Source organism: Lactuca serriola, chromosome 4 (assembly GCF_051521515.1).
Source record: "Lactuca serriola cultivar US96UC23 chromosome 4, Lser_US96UC23_V15, whole genome shotgun sequence".
In the NCBI taxonomy this organism is placed as follows: domain Eukaryota; kingdom Viridiplantae; phylum Streptophyta; class Magnoliopsida; order Asterales; family Asteraceae; genus Lactuca; species Lactuca serriola.
The window spans coordinates 391,372,900-391,395,742 of NC_136411.1; the positions used below are offsets into that span (position 1 = coordinate 391,372,900).

Consider the following 22,843-nt stretch of genomic DNA (forward strand, 5'->3'; position numbering starts at 1 on the left):
TCTAAAAATACCACATATAACATATATTAGCCACTCGAGGCTATAACTCTGTGGGCCCTTGCGCCCTAACTTTGCGGACCCTCTGGTCCTAGCTCTGTGGACCTTCCGGTCCTAACTCTGATATACACACAACATAAATCACATAGAAATAATGCAGTGCCACACATCACATAGATAGCATATAATATCTCTATCACATAACTATGTTACCACTCTAGGTAAAGTATAATGAGAAGACTCACCTGGCAAGCAGAAAGCAGATATTCTCACACTTGAATCTTGAACTCGCCACCGCCTAACACATAAGGAAAATACTCTCATGAATATAACTCTTGAGACTAGACTCAACCCTCTCTTGGCACCCACAGAAGGGTAAAAGATCATTTTACCCCTCTCTTGACTCTAATGTCCAATCATTGACTAAACCCCCAAAGTCAACGAAGTCAACTGTAAAACTTGACTAGACTCGTCGAGTGCACCAATGTGACTCGGCGAGTCCATGCGTGTCCTTCACACTCCTGGTCCTCACTTGACTCACTGAGTCAACCCTCCACTCATCAAATCAACACTGATCGCGATTTGCGGGACAACTCGTCCCAACTCGTCGAGTCCAACTCTTGACTCGGCGAGTCCAGTCATGGACCAAGTCCTCTGGTTCCCTTCCGACTCACTGAGTCGTTCCTCAATTTGGCGAGTCACCAACTGTGTGATTATCGGGAAAACCCTAGCCCTACTCGTCGAGTCTGCCCTTGGACTCGACGAGTTCATGCCATGCTCAAACTGAAATGACCTCCTGAGGTCAGATCCGTTCCTCCAATCTATAAATCTGGCCTTCCCAAGCATGATAATCACGTGCTCATGCAAGGGCTCAAGAACTCTATTTGAAGAAATGACCCCTAATAAGACATCCTAGTCTCATTCCTTCCATTAATACACATAAAGCTCAGAGGGTTAAGGTCTCTAGACCTCTTTGGATCCAAATCCAAAGCGTTAACACAAGAAGGGGCCAAATGTTCACCAAATCTAGTCTCTAAAGGGTCTAGAAAACCCTAACTCCAAAAATAATCACCAAAACTGAGGAAGGGTCGAATCAATACCTCAAGAATGATGTCTCTGGCTCTGAACTTCACAAAATAGCACCCTCTTCAGCCCCCCTCTTTCCCTGGTCACCTTCTACTTGCAATAACACTAACACAAGGATCAAAAATGGCCTCTTCTCCCTCAAAAATGCTCCAGCTCTCTTAGGGTTTCTCTCTGGGGTTTGGTAGCTGCAATTAACAGCCATAAGGGCCTTTAAATAGGTCCAAAACCCACGAAATTAGGGTTTCATTAAACAGCACGGACTCGCCGAGCCCACCCATGAACTCGCCGAGTCCGGTCATTAACCCGGATAAGAATTCGCGACCCTACTCGGCGAGTCTAAACACCAACTTTCCGAGTCCCTCCATAAACCCCAAAATAAATGAATAAAATAATATAGCTGGGAACCCGGATGTTACATTAGGGTTTATAAAACCCTAATAATGGATATATGGGTTTTGGACTGTCGGGATTTGCATTTTGGATGACCGGATTGGGATTGTGTATTAAGCCCGGCCACATTACATGATTAACCATATAGATTGATGGACTTAATGGATTAGGTCCTTAATGTGTTAAGTGAGAAACACTTAACCCTAATTGTCATTGTATGTGAAACCCTAATTTCACTTGGGCTTTGAGTTAGGCCTTTCTAATGGGCTTTGGTGATTGGGCTATTGATAAGCCATCCAAGAACAATCATATGGACTAAGAATTTATGGATGGGCTTTAAGGTAAGGCCCATGTGAGGGTTTGGGCATAATTTGGAAAATTGGGCCATAACTGGGCCTTCATGATTATGAGATATTAGGCCATTAGAAATGCCAAATGTTTGGACCGGACTAAATGGTTGGGCCTTAGAATAAGACCATGTAAAGGTTTGGGCTCAATTTGGAAAATTAGCCCATATGTTGGGCTTTGACTTATAGTTGACTTTTGGGCATTTGGATTGGGCTTTGGGCTTGAATCAAGCCAAGTTAGGGGGTAAAGTAGTCTTTTACCCCAAGCATGGAATTATGGATATGTGTTGGGACCCAATTATTAATTGGGTGTTATTTTGATGTTGACATATTCGGGAATCTGTCAGCCAGTAGCCACAACTTTATCCGCGGGGCTTCAGCAGTGTGAGGTGAGTCTTCTCACTGTTTGTATGGGTCTAAGGCACCAATTCCGGCCCATTTAGATTATGTATGATAGGAAGACCCGAGGGTTAGCCCTAGGCATTATGCATGAAAGACCAGGGGCGGCTCATGACACACAGTATGTTATTATGTATGGTAGGAAGACCCGGGGGTTAGCCTTAAGCAATATGTATGAAAGACTATGAGGTGGTTACTGGCACACTATATGTTGATTAGCTAAGTAGAGTAGTATGTATGCTAGTTGTCTTTGTGATTCTTACATGGAAGACCAGGAGGTGGCTCTTGGCACTTGTCTATGAGACCAAGGGGGTGGCCCCCCGTCTTGGTAAGAAAGACCATGTGGCGGCCCGTGACATATTGGCAAGATTATGTTTGGCACATGGCATCTTAACTGATTATGATACATGTATGTCTCATGATTATGTATGACAATATGCGAGTTATGTGCTTATATGCTAGACAGTATCCAGTTGAAAGAGACCGAAGGGGTAGGCCAACACCCAGATATGCTAGGCAGTATGTTGATATGTATGGTGTGTGATATTTGGGGAACTCACTAAGCTTTGTGCTTACAGTTTACAGTTTTGGTTTCAGGTACTTCGTTTTCAAAGGAAAGGAGCCGGCTTGATCGCAACACATCACACTATGTTTTCCGCACATGAGATATTTAGGATTACACTCTGATATTGTTTTATGATAATATGTTTTGATTATTTACACTTTGGATTTGACATGGGATGATAATATGGATGTTTCTATATTAATTGGTTTTATAATAACCTAATTATAAATGAAAGTTTTGGTCTATAATTTGGGGATGTTACAGTGTATAGACAATCAACACACGTTTATACCCTTTGCATTTGATACGTTCAGTTTCCTTGCGTCAGAAGCTGTGGAACTACTCAATACAGTCCAATGAGTAATGCATAGTAATGTTATGACTCCTAGATATATAGATGTTGTTTTTAAAAGAATTAGTTTTGCCATCCAAAAAAAGGTAGCGACACAGTTTGTTGCTTGTTTACCTGCTACGTCTATGTAAATCTTTCTTATAACATATATATTAATTATGAGTATTGTTAAGTAAAAAAAATTACAAAATTGTGGTGTCGATTGACATGATGTTCTGGAAGTCTTAAGTTAGTAGCTCCATTTTGTTTATTTTTTATAATCTAATTTGATAATAACATTTGTTAGTGATAAGTATCGGCATGGTTTTTATAATTAGTGTGGTTTGGATCTTCAACAGGTTGAAGATCTGGTTAAATAACTAGGTGGGATTTTATATTATTTTGGTTGCAGGTTTTGATTTGATTTTGGCTTGAGTGCCGATGGTTACCTATACTGGTTGCCGGAGTGGGCCGACAATGGTTGCCAGAATAGACTGATGGCAGTTGTCATAAGTGAGGGATCAAAAAAAAAAAAAAATCATAATACCTTCCATGTTAAAAAAGAAGTTAAAAATACCAAATTCCAAACTATTCCAAAGGGACTATTCGTATAATTTTCTCTTTAAAAATAGAATAAAAGGCAACCCAAAGTTGCTAGCTGAAGTGCTGAATATACCCATTGTTAAACAAAACAATGGCGGCCATGTCGCCTGGAAACCCTGGTTGGATGATGGCACTACTTTTCGTCACGCCTCTTTGGAACTCAACGGCGAAGACGCCGCTTTCTTGTTTAGATCATTCCATAACGACGTGTCTCCTATAGCCACCAGAGACCATACACCGACAATTGTTCTTGGAGAATCCGACGTTTCGCCCTGCCGTTTCCCCTTTGAGTGGGCGGGAATGGAGGCGGCGCCACCGTAGATGTTCTTGGTCTGAGGATATGCGGAGAGTGGTTGATTGACAGGCTGCTTTATGGTAATTGTCCGTTAGGTTTCAAATCCAAGCATCCTTCCACCAGAAACGAAAATTCGAAAATTGAAGGTATCACGTATTACTATTAATTTCTTGGTTCTCTCTGTTTTAAAAAGAAAATCTAAATTGTGATGCCAAATGGGTTACTCCAACTAACAAGAAAATCGATAAGGATTGAAAATCTCTGTTGTTAAATTAGATCAATTAGTGTATAATTTCTTTTATGAAAAATAAAATTTATCACCTTGCAGTTGAGAAAACATTCATGATTAACATGATTCTTGTCATAGTGATTATTATGCAATAATGTCCATTGCTATATGAAACCCAGCTGTGATAGTATTGAGTAATAATAGTAAATGATAATGTAAGTCTCATGTCCTGTAGATGTATGGCTTCATAATTGCTTTTGGTTTTCTTAATAGGATTGATAAGAAAATAAGCTACCAAAATAAATATATTGAATTGATATAATTTGGCGCGAAATACTTATATAAAATAAATATTAGGAAACATAAGCTCCCAGACTACTTAAACTTTGTTACCGGTTATGCTCAATCTATTTATTTTCCGCAACATTTGACTGTCTAAAATCTAAATATATTTCTGGTTTTGTATTTAATATTCTTAGTACTTATTTGGTCTCATTTTATTTGAATTTTATCTTCTTGTTCATCCTTATTATTAACCTCACATTCCTTTTCGCACAGAAAAAAATGTCATTTCGGTATCTTGGTTGCTTTTATGTTTTTCTTATTGCTTTAATAATTGAAGTTGTGTTTTTCTTTCATAAAGTTTATTTTTTATTGTTCTTGATTGTTATGCTTTTTTTTTAAAAAAAAATAACATACTCTGCATATTTTGTTTTCACTGATGAGTGGAAGGTAAAAGAGAAAGTAAGTTATTTTTATTTGAAATTAATAAATATGAATCAAGTAAATGATCTTTGCATAATATACATCCCTCTCAACCAAATTTTTAACAACTCTAAAAACTCACTAGTCTCTTTGTCACCTTTAACGACAGATTGCACATTGACACTCAAAAAGTTCTCCAGATCTATGCTGACGTGGCGCATAGAATAAACAGATGATAAGAAGTTCAAATCTTCAGCATGCCAACAGTAACACACTCGTGTACATTGCCGTTCCGGTTGATAAAATTCTCCGTGAACATCAACAATCATTTTCAATAATAACTCACATGTTGAAGATAGGGATGACCCTTCAAAATATTGGTCACCGATTACATCTTCATACACTATCTCATCACCAATGTCCTGATCTATCTCGGTCAGCTCGGTCACAACATTGTCATGCTCCTCAAGGTCTGCTCGACATAGAATAGTTTGACCATATTGAAGAGGTAATTATGAGCAACTGGACTTTGTGATTTTGAAAAGGGGTCCACCTTGACCGTTATTCGACACCTCACATGTAAAAAGTGAGCCGGTAAGCTTTTCATGCCAACAAGACTTATATTTTTCCTAGCCAACAAGACTTATAATTGATGGTAAACAAACATCTTCCAAAATGAGCATAATTGACAAAAACCTAATGTGACTGCAGAAAAATGAACATACCTCAATCTTATGTATCATCAATCTGATATCTAAATGAATCTGGCCCTAAAACAATTGTAACAAAACCATTCATTTGAAGTGCAATCAAAATTATAATTGGGGAATTGATTTATTTCTTTAAATATGCAACTACTAATTCAAATTTTCAATCTAACAAAAGAAGATTATTTGGGATTTCACATTACTAATGAAGTGATTTTGAAATCATAACAGTTAGATGTTTTTGGTAAATGGATATGCATAGAAGGCACAATCATATCAAAGATTTGGCTACTTGCAATGGCAATTGAAGGTATCAAGTTATTCTTATCAATATTATTAGTATTTCTCTGGTTCTCTTTGTTTTGGTAAGAAAATCTAAATTGTATAATAATTTTGTATCGAAGTTGAAATCTAAATTCTGTTTTTCAGTTAGTTAGCAAAAGTTTGTGGTGAGAAGTGCACAAATTTCTTTTTTTGAAGATGAAATTAATCACCTTGAAGTTGATAAACATTGATCATCTTGTGCAGTAATTTCCGTTGCAAGTATCTATAGTTGTAGTTTATTTATTTCATTGTTATATGAAACTTAGCTGTGTTATTAGTGAGGAATACACTAATATTAAATAATAATAAAGTCTCATGATGTACTATATATAAGGCCTCTTATTTGCATTTAGTTTTTTTAATAGTATTGATATGCCAAATATTGAATATGGGTCAATGTTACTATGCATCCCTTGACCCCTCAATTTACTATATAAGAATATATGATAGAAGAAAGATCTTTAAAGGCAAGTTTTTTCTCAAAAGAAATAAAAAAGGAAAGAATTCGTTATCTAATTTGGAATCTCAAGCTTATATATATTATGTCGTTTAAGATAAATATTGTTGCCATTTTGTTGTATAAATTGGGAAAAGGTGGAATATTGCTGCATAAATGTGCATCGACTTTGACCCATCATATAAAGTTAAACTCCATATATAATTTATTGAATTGAGATAATTTGGCTTATGCACAATACTTATATAAAGTGTAAATTGTGAAACATAAGCTTCCGAAATAATTAAACTTTGTTATTAGTTATAGTTATGGTCAATCTATTTAATTTGCGTAACAAGGAACAATGTATATATTTCTTCTTTGTAGTTTTATATTCTTATAACTTATTTCTTGTCATGTTTGTTTGATTATCCTTTTGGTCATTTCAATATATTGGTTGCATTTTTTTTTTCTATCTTATTGCTTTAATAATTAAAGTTGTTTTTTTTTTCTTGTTCTTGGTTTTATGTTTTTTTTCTATAACATTGCTTTGCATAATGAGGTGGAATATAATGAAGAAAATTACATTTTTTTTTATTGCTATAGGCTTCTCTTGACAAGAATGGGGAAAAATGTAATGAAGAAATTAACGGTATGGTCTATTACCATTCCATTCGTGGGTTTGCTTTATTTATCTAATTTTGAATGAAATATTCTAAATCTTTTAAATAATTATTTTACCATTTAAGTTCATCTTCTCCATCATATATTTGGTGTTATTTTTCTTAAAAAGTCAGCATTATATTCTTGGTTGGTGTGTTTTATCATGAAGGGATGAAATGTTTGAATGATTCCCATTTTTTCATATCTATATCCATTTTCTTTATAATTATTAACAATATTTTTGTTTGTACCACTAAAATAATATGTGACCAAACAACGTCTTTCTCATGCCATGAGATTGATACCAACACACAAAACAAGATTTCATAGTTCAAATCCTACAAAAAGGAATAAACAAACATATATTCGGGCTTCTCTATCAAGATCAATAGACACACAATTAGAGAAATCAGGGTTAGATTACAATGATCTTTCTAAGGCCATGTTTGGCAAAAATAATCTAGCTTATAGTAATTTAGCATTTGGTAAAACCATAAAAGTAGTTATCATAGTTTATAAAGTAGCTTATAAACTAGCTTATTGATAAACTAGTTTTAGATAGCTTATTGATAAAACATTGTTTTTTTTAGCTAGTTTGCCAAACAGCACCTAAGTGTTACTAAGTCGAATATCTATATAGCGTTCCAAGTTAAGGGTACTTTGGTAATTGTTACTAAGTAGAAAATCTATATAGCAAAGACTGGAATAGATTATGTCTTCCGCCGCTTGCCATATCAATTAAATTGGTAAATAATACCGAGTATTGTGAATTTACTATATTGCCCTCTTTGTAAGATTTCATTGATTCAACCTGATCTGTGTAGGTCTATAAAATGCATCTATTTAATAGGAGGATTTCAAGTCAAAGTGTGAAACCCTAAGAACCCTAAAAGCCCTAAATCTGAGAGATAGGCTGCAAATCCTAATAGAGGAGGTCGAAGGTTAGAAGGTGAATGTCCTCATTTTATATCTATTCTATTGATTTATCTATCGATCACTTATTTTCTACTTATTGATGAATGTTTTTCTTATGAAGCCTTAAAAACTAGGTATTCGAGTTGTACATCATTTGCATTCCGTTACAAACATAAATCTAGTCAATTTAAGATACTTTCTATTCACAAAATTTTGAATTGATGGCGAAATCAAGAAGCGATTCACCTTTATTAAATCTAAGGTTTAATTGGGTTTGTTCGCATGGCATTTTTTACTTCAAGTTGTTACAATTTCCAAATGATTTAATTAGTAATGTGAGATCCCAAATAATCTTCTATTTTAGATCGAAAAATCGAATCAATAGTTGCAAATTTGGAGAAATAGATCATTTCCCTAAATTTGAATTTGACTGTAGTTCAATTGATTGACTTGTTTCACTTGTCGTAGGTTCCGCTTCATTCGGATATCAGATTGATGGCACACGAGATCAATGTAAGTCAGGTTGTTTACTATTGACCATCGTTTTTAGTTCAACTCTTTTTTGTCAGTTGTTTACATTTTGGATAATGTTTATGGTTTACATTTAGGTTCAACTTCCGGTACAATTTGGAGACTTTTATATACTCTCATTTGGGAAAATCATTGCAAGCCCATTATACTACGGTGCCAATTATATTTGGCCAATTGGGTATAAATCCTGTTGGCATGAAAAGCTTACCGGCTCACTTTTTACATGTGAGGTGTCGAATAACGGTCATGGTGGACCCCTTTTCAAAATCACAAGGTTGAGTTGTTCAGAATTACCTCTTCAATATGGTCAAACTATCCTATGTCGAGCAGACCTTGAGGAGCATGACAATGTTGTGACTGAGTTGACCGAGATAGATCAGGACGTTGGTGAGGAGATAGTGTATGAAGATATAATCGGTGACCAATATTTTGAAGGGTCATCACTATCTTCAACATGGGAGTTATTATTGAAAATGATTGTTGATGTTCACGAAGAAATTATCAACCGGAACGGTGGCCTACAATGTTACTGTAGGCATGCGGAAGATTTAAGCTTCTTGTCATCTGTTCATTTCACGCAGGAGGTTAGCATAGATCTGGAGAACTTTTTACATTCGCAACAATGTGTCAGTGTGCCGACTGTCGTTCATGGTGACAAGGAGACTCGTGAGTTTTCAAAATTATTGATAAATTGGCTGAGAGGGTATCGATTTGGATTAGACATTGAGTTTGTTCAAGAATTTATAGAACAACTCCCTGGAGTAGAAGCCTGTTCAGGATATATATTATGCAAAGATCGTTTACGTGATTCATCTTCAACAATTTCAAATAAAAAAATTAAAATAAAGGACGTGGAGCCTTTTCCTGTTGGGAGTCTCATTTCCTCAAGGCTGTCTTCTAATGCAACAGGCGACCTTCTTCAGGTATGCATTATTCGTATAAGGGTATTCTTGTCTTTTCATAACATGCTCTGATCTTTCTTCTTTTCTACACAGGTATATGAGTTCTTATGCCGTTTTAAAGAAGTTCTCGAAGTGGAAGAAGATTTTTTATCGTATAAAGATCTTGAAAATGAGCTTCATCTTACCCCATGGCCTGTTACATATGGATATGGGGCAGGGGCATTTCTGGAAACAGTGGAAATGAATTGTGTTAAACATAAGGTTGACAAGTTGACTACTGTCCACATGGCACTGCTACCTTGGCTAGTGAGCAAGCTCCTGCGAAAAATAACTAAGGCCTTTAAAGTAACCGGTGATGCTAAAGATACAGAGAAGGACAAGGATAAAAAAGTAAATTTAGAAATGTTTCCGATTAATCCGCTGACGTGGCCAGAAGTGGCTAGAAGATATATCTTGGCTTGCTTGTTAATGGGATCTAAGAAAACTGCTGTTGGTAGTAAGTCGAAGCTCATTCGCTGTCTGCAAGGTGATGATGCTATTTTCTCTGGATCGCCAGCTGGCGTTGCTGGCTCTGATGTGGACGCACAGGTGAATTTATTATTTATATAAATTTTATAGTAAATTACATTTTGGTCCCCGAGTTTGCGGTTTTGATTCCAATTATTATTATTACTTTTGGCAATATTGGTTCTCATTTAAGGTTTTTGTAACATTTTTTGTTCCTGTTTCAAGTAAAATAACTGTTTTTGATCTCCAAGTATAGGTGATTTCTGCAGTTTTGGTTTCAAAAATATATTCTGTTTTGCTTAGAATAGGTACCAAAAATGTTACAAAAACCTCAAATAATGACCAATTTGCAAGATAACTTTTTGAGACCAAAATTTAAAATAAACCAGCTTTACTCGGGGACCAAAAACGCAAATTTCACACCAAGTCTAATGTCTGATTGTTGTTTTTGCCTTTTTTGCAGTTGCTTGGAAGAGCTGTAGAGAAAGTATTTGGCAAACGGAAAAGAGAAAGGAGTATTTTACCTTCAGGGACTAAAGTCGACAATTCGGAAAAGTACAGGCGGGAAACAGATTTTAGTATTCCAGAGTGGGCGAAAGTGCTTGATCCAGTAAGAAAGCTGCCTACAAATGTGGGGTCCCGAATTCGGAATTGTGTGCGTGAGTCTTTAAAGAAAAACCCACCCGAATGGGCAAAGAGGCTTCTAGAAGCTTCCATTTCAAAAGACGTGTACAAGGGCAATGCATCTGGGCCCACTAAGAGAGCCGTAATCGATGTTTTACAAAGAGTATCAGATGGCCCGCAAACAGCATCGCCACCTGGCATGGGAATTGAAGACATCAAAACCTCCAAGATGTTGTCAAATACAGTGATGAAAAAGTGTCGTGTGGTATTACGCCAGGTGGCAGAAGCTTATGATAAGAAGGAAAAGGTTCTTGTTGATAAAAAGAAAAAGGTTCTTTTTGATCTTGTTGGAAGGGACTTAAATTGTAATGATAATTATTTAAAAATTGTTTTTGGATCTGTGTCGATGCGTCCTATTGATTTAAGAACCATTGATTTGAGATTGTTTCATGGGGCATATGGTGCTTCACATGAAGCATTTCTTGAGGATGTTAAGGAGGTTAGATATTTTCTTTAACCTTTTTTTTGTTTGTTTTGTTTTTAAGGTTTTATTGTTTTATGGATTCATTTTTTAATGTTTTTTGATTTGCAGGTGTGGATTAACTTACGCCGGAAATTTAAAGTGGTGGACAAAATGTCACGTAATTTTAAATTGCGATATGAAAAGGAGGTTTGTTTCTTATTATAGCAATGTATTTTTCATATATCTATTATTATTATTATTATTATTATTATTATTATTATTATTGTTGTTGTTGTTGTTGTTGTTGTTGTTATTATAGTACAGTGATGTACTTTCAGATTATTCCAGATAGTCCACATGATATCACCAAACTTCTTTTTGCCATGTCAGCACTATATTACACATTTATGGACGATGGCATGGCATAAAAACCTGTTAACTTATCTATACAACGTTGTAATAAGGCTAGAAAAACATAAAGTAAGATTTATTAAGGTGATTTTATTAATGCAGGTAGGGACTCTGTTTAGGAGATTTTATGAAGATAACATGAACAGAAAACCTGTTGAGGAAATAGAGAAGGAGCTTGAAGAGATTCTAACTTCAACTGAAATACCCAAAGCACCCTGGGAAACAGGAATCTGCAATGTATGTGGGATTAATAAAGATGATGGAAAAGTACTTATTTGTGATAAGTGTGAAGCATACTATCACACATACTGTTTGACTCCCCCTCTTTCTGAAATCCCAAAAGGCAACTGGTTTTGTCCCATTTGTGTGCCACCTCAGCAGGACAACGAAGCAGAATGTCTTGAAAATATTTTACAATTTGTTGATAAAAATTGTGAAGAAACAATTAAGCTTTTGGATATAGCCACTTCCTTGAAGGGAAAAGAGTATTGGGAATTAGATGCAGATAAGGTGAGTTTTTTTCTTTCTCTTTCTTTAGATTAATCCTGTCTGGATAAATGATTTATAAAAAAGATTGTAGGTGTACATGTTTCTTTTTGACTTAATACAGATAGAAATTCTTAATATGTTAAGTGAAAGGAGGTTTTTTTTTCCATTCATTTAGACCTTTCTATTTACCTTATTACCCTTTACCTAAATCCTACCAATCTGTAATTTCTTGCCAGCCATATTACTTTTAAAGTTTTTTTGTCATTTACAAGTTTGTGCAGTTTTCAGATAAACAATAATTTGTTACTCATCATCACTTTTTTGACAAAAGGATAAGATGGTCATTCACTTGAATGTTGTTTTTTTTTTAATGCAGAAAACCTTCTTGCTCAAGTTTCTATGCGATGAGTTATTGAAAACCAGTCTTATCCGTACGAATGTGAAAGAGCCAGTTGTGAATGTGATGCAACAAAAAAATTCCCTAAACGAAACGTCAACGTATTTGAAAGAGCCAGATGTTAATCATGAAAAGCTCTCCTTACGCAAGGAATTTTTAGGCATCGATTCCGAGAACAGATTCTATTGGGGATTCCAAAACACAAACACAAGCACACATCACGGAATCGTCGTCAACGAGACCGGAATGTGTGATTCCGATTCTGGTGCATGGAGTTTATTCCAATCCGACGAACAAATCAAGAGTCTCATCAACTACCTTAAACGAAACGATCCGAACAGAAGAGAATTGAGAAATTGGATCTCGAAGTGGCATAAGTCAATCACAAAACATGGTCAACAAACAGGAGAGAATTCCGTCAAGGGTGAAACGGTCTTTTCGCATAACAATGGACTTGCTACAAAGGCAAGTGAGTTGCTGGAGGCAAAATACAATACAGATCCGGATTCAGTGAAGAAACCAAGAAGAAAGAACATGGCAAAATGGCATAGGTGTGATTGTTTGGAACCCGTTTTGCCATGTAGATACCACTGTGTTAAATGCCATGAAACCTTTTTCACAAATGTTGAATTTGAACAACATAAGAAGAACAAGTGTGATTGTGGTGTGGATTTGGGTTTGTTGAATCGATCGGGACCCGGTCGACTCAGCCTTGGTTGTGATTCATTAAGATGGTTGAAGATGAATCTGTTGGACATGGAAGCTGCACTTCCCGATGGAGCAAAAAGAGGGTCTAGGGCAAGTTCTGAATTGAGGTCTGAATGGTGTGCATTTGTTAAATCAGCTAATAACGTATATGAGGTAAAATGACTATATTGCCCACTATCTGATTTCACACATACATGTTCGTATACATATACACATACACAACACATGTATTATGTGTGAAGTTGTGTGTTGTTGATAAAAAAGCATAATTGCTATATGGCTTGAACATCCACTAGATGTTGATGTTTTTCATATTTTTCACTCTATCCAGATGTTCACTTCTTTTACTTTCTAATTTTTTATAATCCTCATGTCCACTAGTTAGTTTTAGTTCTCTTTGAATAAAGTAAAAGTGAGAATTCTCATCATTTTTGTGAAAATAACTTAAGCATGAGCTGTATTTTATTGAATGAATTCTAAACTAAAATTACTAGTTATTTAATATTATTATTATTTTCTTAATTTTAAATTTTTATGTTTTTGGATTGCAGATGGTTGAAGCAACTATGGTATTGGAAACCATGATCAAGACAGATTATATCAACAACACATGGTGGTGGTACTGGTCATCAATGGCGGCTGCTGCCAAGACATCCACCATCTCCGCCCTTGCTCTTCGTATCTACACACTCGATGCTGCCATCGACTACCAGAAAACCACCATCACTGCCACCTCTTCCAGCCAAAAACTATCAAAGAAACGGAAACACCCCTGTGACAAACCCAAGGAACAAAGAAAGAAACCAAAGAAGCCACAAGAAATCAAGGAGCAAATCTAAAACATCATTTCATAATCTGAATTTTCAGCCCATGTTTTAGTTTTTAGTTGGAGTTTACATGTGTGTTTTATGAAAGATTGTGTTTGCAAGAGTTTTAGCTTATCGAATTTACAAGTTTTCCGAGGCTATTTTGACGACAGGATCAAGAGGGTATTCATGTCTTTGTACCTAGTTCCATCCTAATTATCATAAAAGTAAATTTGCAAATTAAAACTATAATGCAAAAGCCATTTTACATTAATGATCAGAAAATTATTTTTTCAAGTTAACACAACCATTCAAAATCCGTTTTACAAATTTTGGAAGTTTGACATTTTACCTCCCTTTGGCTTTGTGTAATATCATTTTGGTCACAAAACTTTAATGAATCAATAAAACACACACACACACACACACACACACACACACACACATATATATATATATATATATATATATATATATATATATATATATATCCCCTACCTAATAAGTATAACTCTCATTTGTTTTTGAAATCCCTAATTTTAACCCTTTAATTCTCATTTATTTTTGAAATCCCTAATTTCCGCCCTTAAATATCGCCAATTTCCATATATGTAGGGTTTTTTTTATATTAATATGAATTCTTACAATTTGGTCATTACAATTATGTAATTTTGAATTCTTAGTGTAAGATAAACTCCCATCTACTTTGCTTAAATCGTCATTTTTAACAAAGCTAGGGTCTTATTATGGTTTCCTTCCTCACCAATGAGGTTGAATAGACGAAATTGAGCATCTATAAGCTCTCATTGAACCAGGATTTTTGTTTGTTTGGAAAGTTTTTCAAACAAATGAAAGTGGAGGATATGTGATTCTTTAGTTGCAGGATTTCGGGTTTTTCAATTGATGTGGCGTTCTTGTAAACTCTAATTACAAATTTTGCCATATAGCTCCAGGTAATATGGTAATATTTTCTAAAGTAGTTTAATTTAATATTGAGATGAATTCAATGTTCTTCCTTTTTACCCTAATCGATTGATGATGGAAAGAAGAAAAATGTTTCAAAGTTTTTTTTTTCATATCGTTTTCAACTAAGAACTTTCTGGGTGTTTGATATGAGTTTAATTTTTGTCCTCTGAAAAATACTATGGTAATGGTGAAAGCATAGTCGCATGGAACGGGGTTCGCTCTGGTACGGGAACGGGTTTGCGGTTCACAGTTCGCTAGGTCCTTAAAATCCGGTACGGAGGGGGTAGGTTCATTTCGGTTCGATTAAGTACCATGTACCATATAAAAAAATTATGAAGTCCAAGACTCTAAATTTAAACAAAATTATATTGATATTAATAATAAAATATTTAATATTCAATAAAAATTCTTTAGTACATAACCCATTAGACAAAAAACTTCAAAAGTTTCAAAATAGTTGAGTCACATAACCATTCAAAATTAGTTTTTGCTCTGCCTTTTTCCGTTCCTATTGTCAACAACCTCTTCAACTAAATTTTCCCACTGTATATGTTCCAATCATGTACTCGAACCTTCCAAGTTTGTGTTATCTGGATCAATGTCCCACTTTTTGTGCGGACCTGGTTGTACTGTTCAGAAAGGAGATTGAAGCCGAATATTTGAATGAATAAAAACCAATTTATTCGTCGTCTTACAAATGAGGTGGTTTCTCTTCACATTGTGAATATATGAATATGTACTCTAATTTCGCTATGCTGAAAAGCTACTTATAGGTTGTGATAATACCTTTTTAGCAACATCTGCCAGTTCTGGGGTTTCTGAACCATAACTTGACCACCAGTCAATTGGTTCCATTGTCACCGTGTCCATTTGTGTTGCTGCCATGGAATAAAGTCCTTTCTTCATATGAAAAGTTGCAAACTGTTCTCGCATAACACATTCTTCGTCTTCATTTTTAGCGATTCGTTCAAAGGCATCCATCACACCTAGTACAACTTCTTTGTCAGGATTTGGAGCTTTTCGTGGTATTCCACATGGGGCTAACTATTGCAGATAGTGTTTATCCTAAAATCGTGGATTCAATGCAAATCCTAGACTAGGGATGAGCAAAAGGACCGAACCGGCCCGTACCGGACCGGAACTGGGAATCGGCTTCGGCCAAAATCAAGAACCGAACCGGCCCGGCAGTTCTACCGGTTCCGGTTCCACCGGTTCCCGGTTCCTATCGGTTCTTGTCGTGTCTTCAAATGTTGGAACCGGTCCTCGAAAAATAGCATCATATGGTTCTAGTTTTTGCCGGTTCTACCGGTTTTTTTCGGTTCTACCGGTTCCGGTTATATCGGTTCCGGTTCCTACCAGTTCCCGGTTCTAAAAATCCACAAAAATAACGTCCCGGTCCCGGCCTGACCGGTTCTATCGGGTTCCGGTTCCGGTACAGGTTCCGGCCGGTTCCCCGGTCCATATGCTCATCCCTATCCTAGACAATGTAAGGGAATGGTCATTTTTTCCCATCTTGCTAAAACAATACTCTTAACCTTAAAGCAATAAGAAGCATATAGGTTAACTTGCATCACGTCTTTAATCTCTCCTAGCATATTGTCCATTTTCTCGTATATTTCTCCCATTTTGGGACCATCACCATCACAAAATTTTATCATTAAAAAAATTGGTTTTGTTATTAAAAGAATACTATCAGTAGCTTCCCAAAATTCATCACTTTTTGGGCTTTTTTCCCTTAAGCCCATGTTATAGCTAAGTTTGATGATTGTTGGCCCAAAAAGAAATATAACATGATTTTTTTTCACTTTGTTGGGCTAGTTTAGGTTAATCATGGTTCAAAAGTTTTAATTTATTTCATTCTAGGCCCAATATGGCCCAAAATGTTGAAATAAATTAATGTGGGTCCAATTAGAGCCCATTTAAGGGTTCTAAGCCCATGATAGTCAAATTGGAAGCTTATTGGTCCATTGAGTCCAATAAGGAAGTCCTAGTCCAAAATGGACCTAAACAAGAACTTCTAGGGTTTCCAATTGCTTGATGACTATTTGTAGTATTTGTATGATGTATTTGATTGAAGTTTTTGATGTCATAATAATAGGTATCACACATGCTCTTAAGTTTTTGATTCAACATTTTACTTAAGTATAGTGATTACAAGACACAAAATTTCTAGTTGTGACATCATCCCCCCGTTAGAGGGAATTTCGACCTGAAATTCTGTTTGAAAGCTAGGTTTGAGAATGCTAAAATAGGTGAGGGTACTTTTGCTTCATTTGGTCTTCGCGTTCCCACGTGAATTCTGGCCGACACTTTGCGTTCCACCGTACTTTCACAATCAGGATGCGACTTTGCTTAGTACGCTTCACCTCCCTGTCCATGATTTCAATTGGTTCTTCAACGAATAGGAGATCCTCGTTGATTTCGATTTCGTCAAGAGGAATGACGAGGGTTTCATCTGATAGGCACTTCTTCAGATTAGAGACATGAAACACGGGGTGTACACTGTTTAGCTCCGTGGGTAGTTGCAGTCTCTATGCTACCGGACCTATTCGGGCGACGATCTCGAAAGGTCCAATGTATCGTGGGTTCAATTTTCCCCGCTTCCCAAAAAGAATAACTCCTTTCCAGGGCGAGACTTTTAACAGTACTCGATCTCCGACTTGAAATTCTAAGGGCTTTCGCCGTTTATCGGCATAGCTCTTTTGTCGGTCGCGCGATGCTTGCAGTCGAGCTCTGATTTGAACGATCTTTTCCGTGGTTTCACGAATGATTTCCGGTCCCGTTAGTGCCTGATTCGACGTGAGTGATTTTGCTAGCTGGGTGTCACCTACTTCCGCCCAACATAACGGTGATCTACACTTACGCCCGTACAGTGCTTCGAAAGGAGCGACCTTAATACTTGAATGATATCTGTTGTTATACGAGAATTCGACTAAAGGTAAATGGGTATCCCATGACTTCCCAAAGTCTATCACACATGCGCAAAGCATGTCTTCAAGCGTTTGAATGGTTCGTTCGCTTTGACCATCCGTTTGTGGGTGATACGCGGTGCTCATGTCGAGATGAGTTCCTAGTGCCTTATGGAGAGATTGCCAAAAACGTGAGGTGAATCTACTGTCCCTATCCGAGATAATAGACACTGGTACTCCGTGGAGTCTCACGATCTCTCGAATGTACAAACGTGTCAATCTTTCCATCTTGTAGGATTCTTTTATAGGCAGGAAATGGGCAGACTTCGTCAGTCGGTCGACTATTACCCATATGGTGTCCAGTCCGTCCGACGTCTTGGGTAGCTTGATCACGAAATCCATAGAAATCCCCTCCCATTTCCACTCAGGGATTACCGGTTGTTGTAACAATCCTGAGGGTTTCTGGTACTCCACCTTTACCTTGGCTCACGTAAGGCACTTACTAACATAGGTCGCAATTTCCGCCTTCATGTTAGGCCACCAATAGTGTTGTTTAATGTCCAAATACATCTTGTCTGAACCGGGATGAATGGAGTATCGTGTCTTGTGGGCTTCCTTCATAACAACCTCCCTAAATCCTCCGATTTTAGGGACCCAAATTCGGTTCATGAAGTAGTATACTCCATTCTCCCTTGCCTCTAGGTTCTTTTCCATCCCGCGTAATGCTTCGCTTGCTCTATTTTCCGTCTACATGGCCTCTGACTGGACTGCTGCAATTTGGGTGGCCAGATGAGATTGAATGGTTATCGAGAGAGTTTTCGCACGACGATTAGAGTACTCCTTCCGACTTAATGCGTCAGCTACCACGTTGGCCTTGCCTGGGTGGTACTTGATCTCACACTCATAATCGTTTAGCAATTCAACCCATCTTCGTTGTCTCATGTTCAGCTCCTTCTGGTTCAGGATGTGTTGGAGACTCTTGTGATCCGTGAAGACGGTGCACTTCGTACCGTAAAGGTAATGCCTCCAAATCTTTAGGGCAAAAACTACAGCTCCCAATTCTAGGTCATGGGTCGTATAATTTACTTCGTGCGTCTTTAGTTGGCGGGATGCGTATGCTATCACCCTTCCATGTTGCATGAGAACGCAACCTAAACCCTGGTTTGACGCGTCACAGTAGACTACAAAATCTTTCGTGCCTTCTGGTAGAGATAGTACAGGAGCACTACAGAGAGCTTGCTTCAAGGTCCGAAACGCAATCTCTTGTTTTGTCTGTCCATTTGAATGGTATGCCCTTTTGCGTAAGCGAGGTAAGTGGCTTGGCGATCTTAGAGAAGTTTTGAATGAATCTCCTATAGTAGCCTGCTAGACCTAAGAATTGACAAATTTCTGTGGGCGTTGTCGGGGTTGCCCATCCTTCAACAGCTTTGACCTTAGAGGGATCCACATGAATTCCATCTTGGCTAACTACGTGACCTAGGAAGTTCACACTCCGGAGCCAGAACTCACACTTGGAGAGTTTTGCGTATAGCTTCTCCGATCGCATCGTTTCTAGGATTTTCCGGAGATGTTGGCCATGCTCTTCTTTGCTTCTAGAATAAACGAGAATGTCATCAATGAAGACAATGATAAGTTGTCGAGGAATAGTCGACAGATTCGGTTCATTAGGTCCATAAATGTTGTAGGGGCATTTGTCAGACCAAAGGGCATTACAACAAATTCATAATGTCCGTAGCGGGTTCGGAAAGCGGTTTTTGGAATATCCTCTTCCCGGACCTTGAGTTGGTGGTATCCGGACCGTAGATCTATCTTAGAAAAATAACTAGCTCCTTGGAGCTAGTCGAATAGATCATCGATTCGTGGGAGTGGGTAGCGATTCTTGACAGTGAGTTTATTTAACTCTCTGTAATCGAGGCACATCCTAAAGGATCCGTCCTTCTTTTTGACAAAGAGCACTGGAGCTCCCCATGGCGAGTAACTAGGTCGGATAAATCCCTTGTCCAGAAGCTCACTGAGTTGGCTGGACAATTCCTGCATTTCAGCAGGAGCCAGCTGATAGGGTGATTTAGCGAGAGGAGTTGCTCCTGGAATGAGGTCGATTCGAAACTCAACCTGTCTCTCTGGGGGTACTCCCGGAAGATCTTCAGGAAACACGTCTGGAAATTCACACGCTACCGGAATATCTTGAATGTTAGTTTCTTCCTTGGTTTTATCCACTATGTGAGCCAGAAATGCCGAATCCTTCTTTCGTAGGTGCTTTTGTGCCTTGATGCATGAGATGAGGCGAAGGTTCATGCTAGGTTTGTCTCCGTAAATTACTAGGGTTTCGTGATTTGGGAGACAAAGACGAACAGCCTTCTCATGGCACATAATTTCAGCATGGTGGGGGCTTAGCCAATCCATGCCGATGATCACATCGAAACTCCTAATCGATACTGGCATTAAGTCTATTCGAAAGACGTGTTGATTAAGGGTTAGGGTACATCCGATGTAGATTTCCCCAGTGGATTCGGTTTTCCCATTGTCCATTTCCACCGTAAAGGTTTCATTTAGCTTTTGGGGTTGTTGTTTTAATAAATGCTTAAACTTATCGCTTACGAAACTTCGCTCCGCTCCGGTGTCAAATAGGATGCATGCATAAGTGTGGTTTAGGGGAAACGTACCGGTAACAACAGAGGGGTCCTGAATAGCCTCACCCTGACCCATGGTCAGCATCCTTCCTGTTCCTCCGTTTCCTGAATTGTTGTTGTTAGGGCAGTCTTGGCGGAAATGCCCCGTCCTTCCACACCCATAGCAGGTGTGGCTAGGCCCTACACTGCTGCCACCGATGATGATGTTGTTGTTGTTGCGATGGTTCTTATTGTTGTTCCCCTGATTTTGGTTCTGGGGAGGGTAAGTCCTGCAGTACCTTGCAGTGTGTCCCCTTCGGTTGCAACTGGTGCACTGAAAATCCTTGCATTCTCCATTATGATGGAGACCGCACTTATTGCACTTGGGAAGATTACCGGAATAAGGTCTTGAAGCATTTGAAGCAGCTGAGGCTGGAGCATGTGGTGCGGCTGGAACTGGTGCGGTGACAGCGTTAACCGCCACTGTCTGCTGCTTTTTAGAGGTCTCGGGGCCCTGGCGCCCCTTCCTCTTATTGTTCTTTCCCTTCTTGCCATCACCTTCCTTCTTTTTCTCAGCCTCCACTGGCTTCTCTCCCTTCTTGTTGTTATGGTCATACAGCTTCTTTGCCAATCTTTTTGCACTGTCAAATGTTTCAGGGTTCGTAGCTATCACATTCCCTTAAATTGGTGATGTTAGTCTCCAGATGAATCGCTCAACCTTCTTTCCTTCCGAGGGGATCATACCCGGGCACAGCAGAGATAGTTCACTAAATCTCGATATGTAGGCATCGATATTCGCATTCTGCACAGTGAGGTTCCATAGCTCTTGCTCCATCTTCTGTATTTCTCCTCGTGGGCAGTACTCATCAATTAACATTTCTTTCATCTCTGCCCATGGCATAGAGTTGGCTACAGGGAGTGTCATGGCTTCCACGTGTCCGTTCCACCAAGTGAGTGCTTGGTCCACAAAAGTGCAGGCCGCGAACTTCACTTTCATCTGCTCAGGGCAATCGCATATCTCGAATACCGACTCCACCTTTTCGATCCATCGCTTCAGGGTGATCACCCCTCCAGTGTCGTTAAAAGTTCGTGGTTTGGCGTTTGTGAAGTCCTTGTAGGTACATGTTTTGGTGGGTCCTTGATTCATTCCGTTGTTCGAACTTACGGCTCCTTGCCCATTGACTCCTCCATTGTTCCCTTGATGAATTTGCGCAATCGCTACAGTGACCGCAGCAGATACCGCTGCCTGGAACGCGACTGAGTCAACTTCGGGTGGAGTTGGTCCTGGGTTTCCGCGAGTGGGTCGGAGAGGCATCTTTCTGTCACGAAACGGAAAGATGTTGAGTGTATGTGGTTTCTGTGAGGTTGTGATCCTACTGACTAGGTGCATGGTACGAACTTAAACACTACTACCATTGAACATGCAATCATAACTTCTCAACACGTAGCAATGTGTAATATCATAACAAAGCACATAAAAGTTTATTAATATTATCCGCATTTGGTATAAGAAAAATTTTGCTCGTAAGAGCATACATGAGTGACACTAATTCGACAGCATAACGGCTCTATAAGTAGTGTAGTCACTTAAACATAGGTTCGGGGTACATAGCATAGTTCCTAACGACCTACTAAGATAAGTCTATCCCTAACCGCGATGAGCTGCGTTCGGAGGTGGTGCCGAGGATGTGGATGCTCCCTGAAGACGAGCCACCAGGCGTTCCACATCCTGAAGTCGAGACTCCCACCTTACCTGCCTCATGGTGAAACTCCCGAAGGACGTCACGCGTCTCCTGTTCCGCACGCTCGACCCTAGCCCTGAACTGGCGTACATGATCAGCAGTGTCCTGGGCAAGGTCGCCCGTGTTCCGTAACCGTCTCACCATGACTGGAAGGGCTCGATCAGCCGGTCCTCCGTCTCTCAGATCAAAGAAATCGCGTGACATGCCGTACGGGGGTCGCTGTCCCTGTTGTCTGCTCCATCTCCAAAGATCAATACCCCAGGGGGTGTAGGACCAGTGGGGCCTACACGGTAAGCAGGCACCCTGATCGGGTAAGGAGGGTCGATGACTTCGGACTCCGCGTCCGAAACACCCCCTTCACTGTCATCAGTTTCCTCTTCGAAGCTTCCTTCATCTTCCTCGGATTCGGCAGGCTCGCCCTCGACTCCTGCCTCCGGTTCCCTGTCAGATTCCTCTTCGGGGTCTTCCTCAGGCTCTTCCTCAGGCTCTTCCTCAGGCTCCTCCTCCTCTAGCCACCCGTTGTTTCCCTGGTTAGGGAAGTAGGGATCTCCGGGATGATGGAAACCAGCCATGCTGTCTGCGAGTGTGTGTAAATGCGCTAACATTATTCCTAAGGTGCCACAACTATTGCATAAGCTAAACAAGCGTTCTCTTTTTGGTGTTAAAAGGGTATAGTTTTAGGTTCCCTAGCTATTCCGATCTCATCAAAACGTGTGTTAGTTGTACTTTGGAGAGAATGTAGTTGATCAGGCTACATCCACTCCTTGGTACCACTAAGAACAGTCCT

General features: G+C 38.8%; 1 protein-coding gene across 7 annotated transcripts; it reads left to right on the plus strand.

The window, feature by feature from the left end:
- The first annotated feature begins 3,770 nt into the window (after nucleotides 1-3,770).
- Nucleotides 3,771-14,020, plus strand: LOC145097864 (methyl-CpG-binding domain-containing protein 9-like). Of its 7 annotated transcripts, none has more exons than XM_079035521.1 (13): nucleotides 3,771-4,159; nucleotides 5,117-5,541; nucleotides 5,886-5,964; nucleotides 7,021-7,066; nucleotides 7,902-8,026; nucleotides 8,461-8,514; nucleotides 8,601-9,446; nucleotides 9,519-10,013; nucleotides 10,396-11,055; nucleotides 11,149-11,226; nucleotides 11,533-11,940; nucleotides 12,296-13,177; nucleotides 13,576-14,020. In XM_079035521.1, exons 6-13 carry the CDS (start codon nucleotides 8,488-8,490, stop codon nucleotides 13,861-13,863), a joined length of 3,684 nt encoding a protein of 1,227 aa, XP_078891647.1. In that variant the 5' UTR covers nucleotides 3,771-4,159; nucleotides 5,117-5,541; nucleotides 5,886-5,964; nucleotides 7,021-7,066; nucleotides 7,902-8,026; nucleotides 8,461-8,487; the 3' UTR covers nucleotides 13,864-14,020. The 7 variants fall into 7 exon arrangements, with proteins under 7 accessions (XP_078891647.1, XP_078891650.1, XP_078891645.1 ...); XM_079035524.1 differs by having other exon boundaries at nucleotides 8,461-8,505; XM_079035519.1 differs by lacking the exon at nucleotides 7,902-8,026.
- Nucleotides 14,021-22,843: the final 8,823 nt, after the last annotated feature.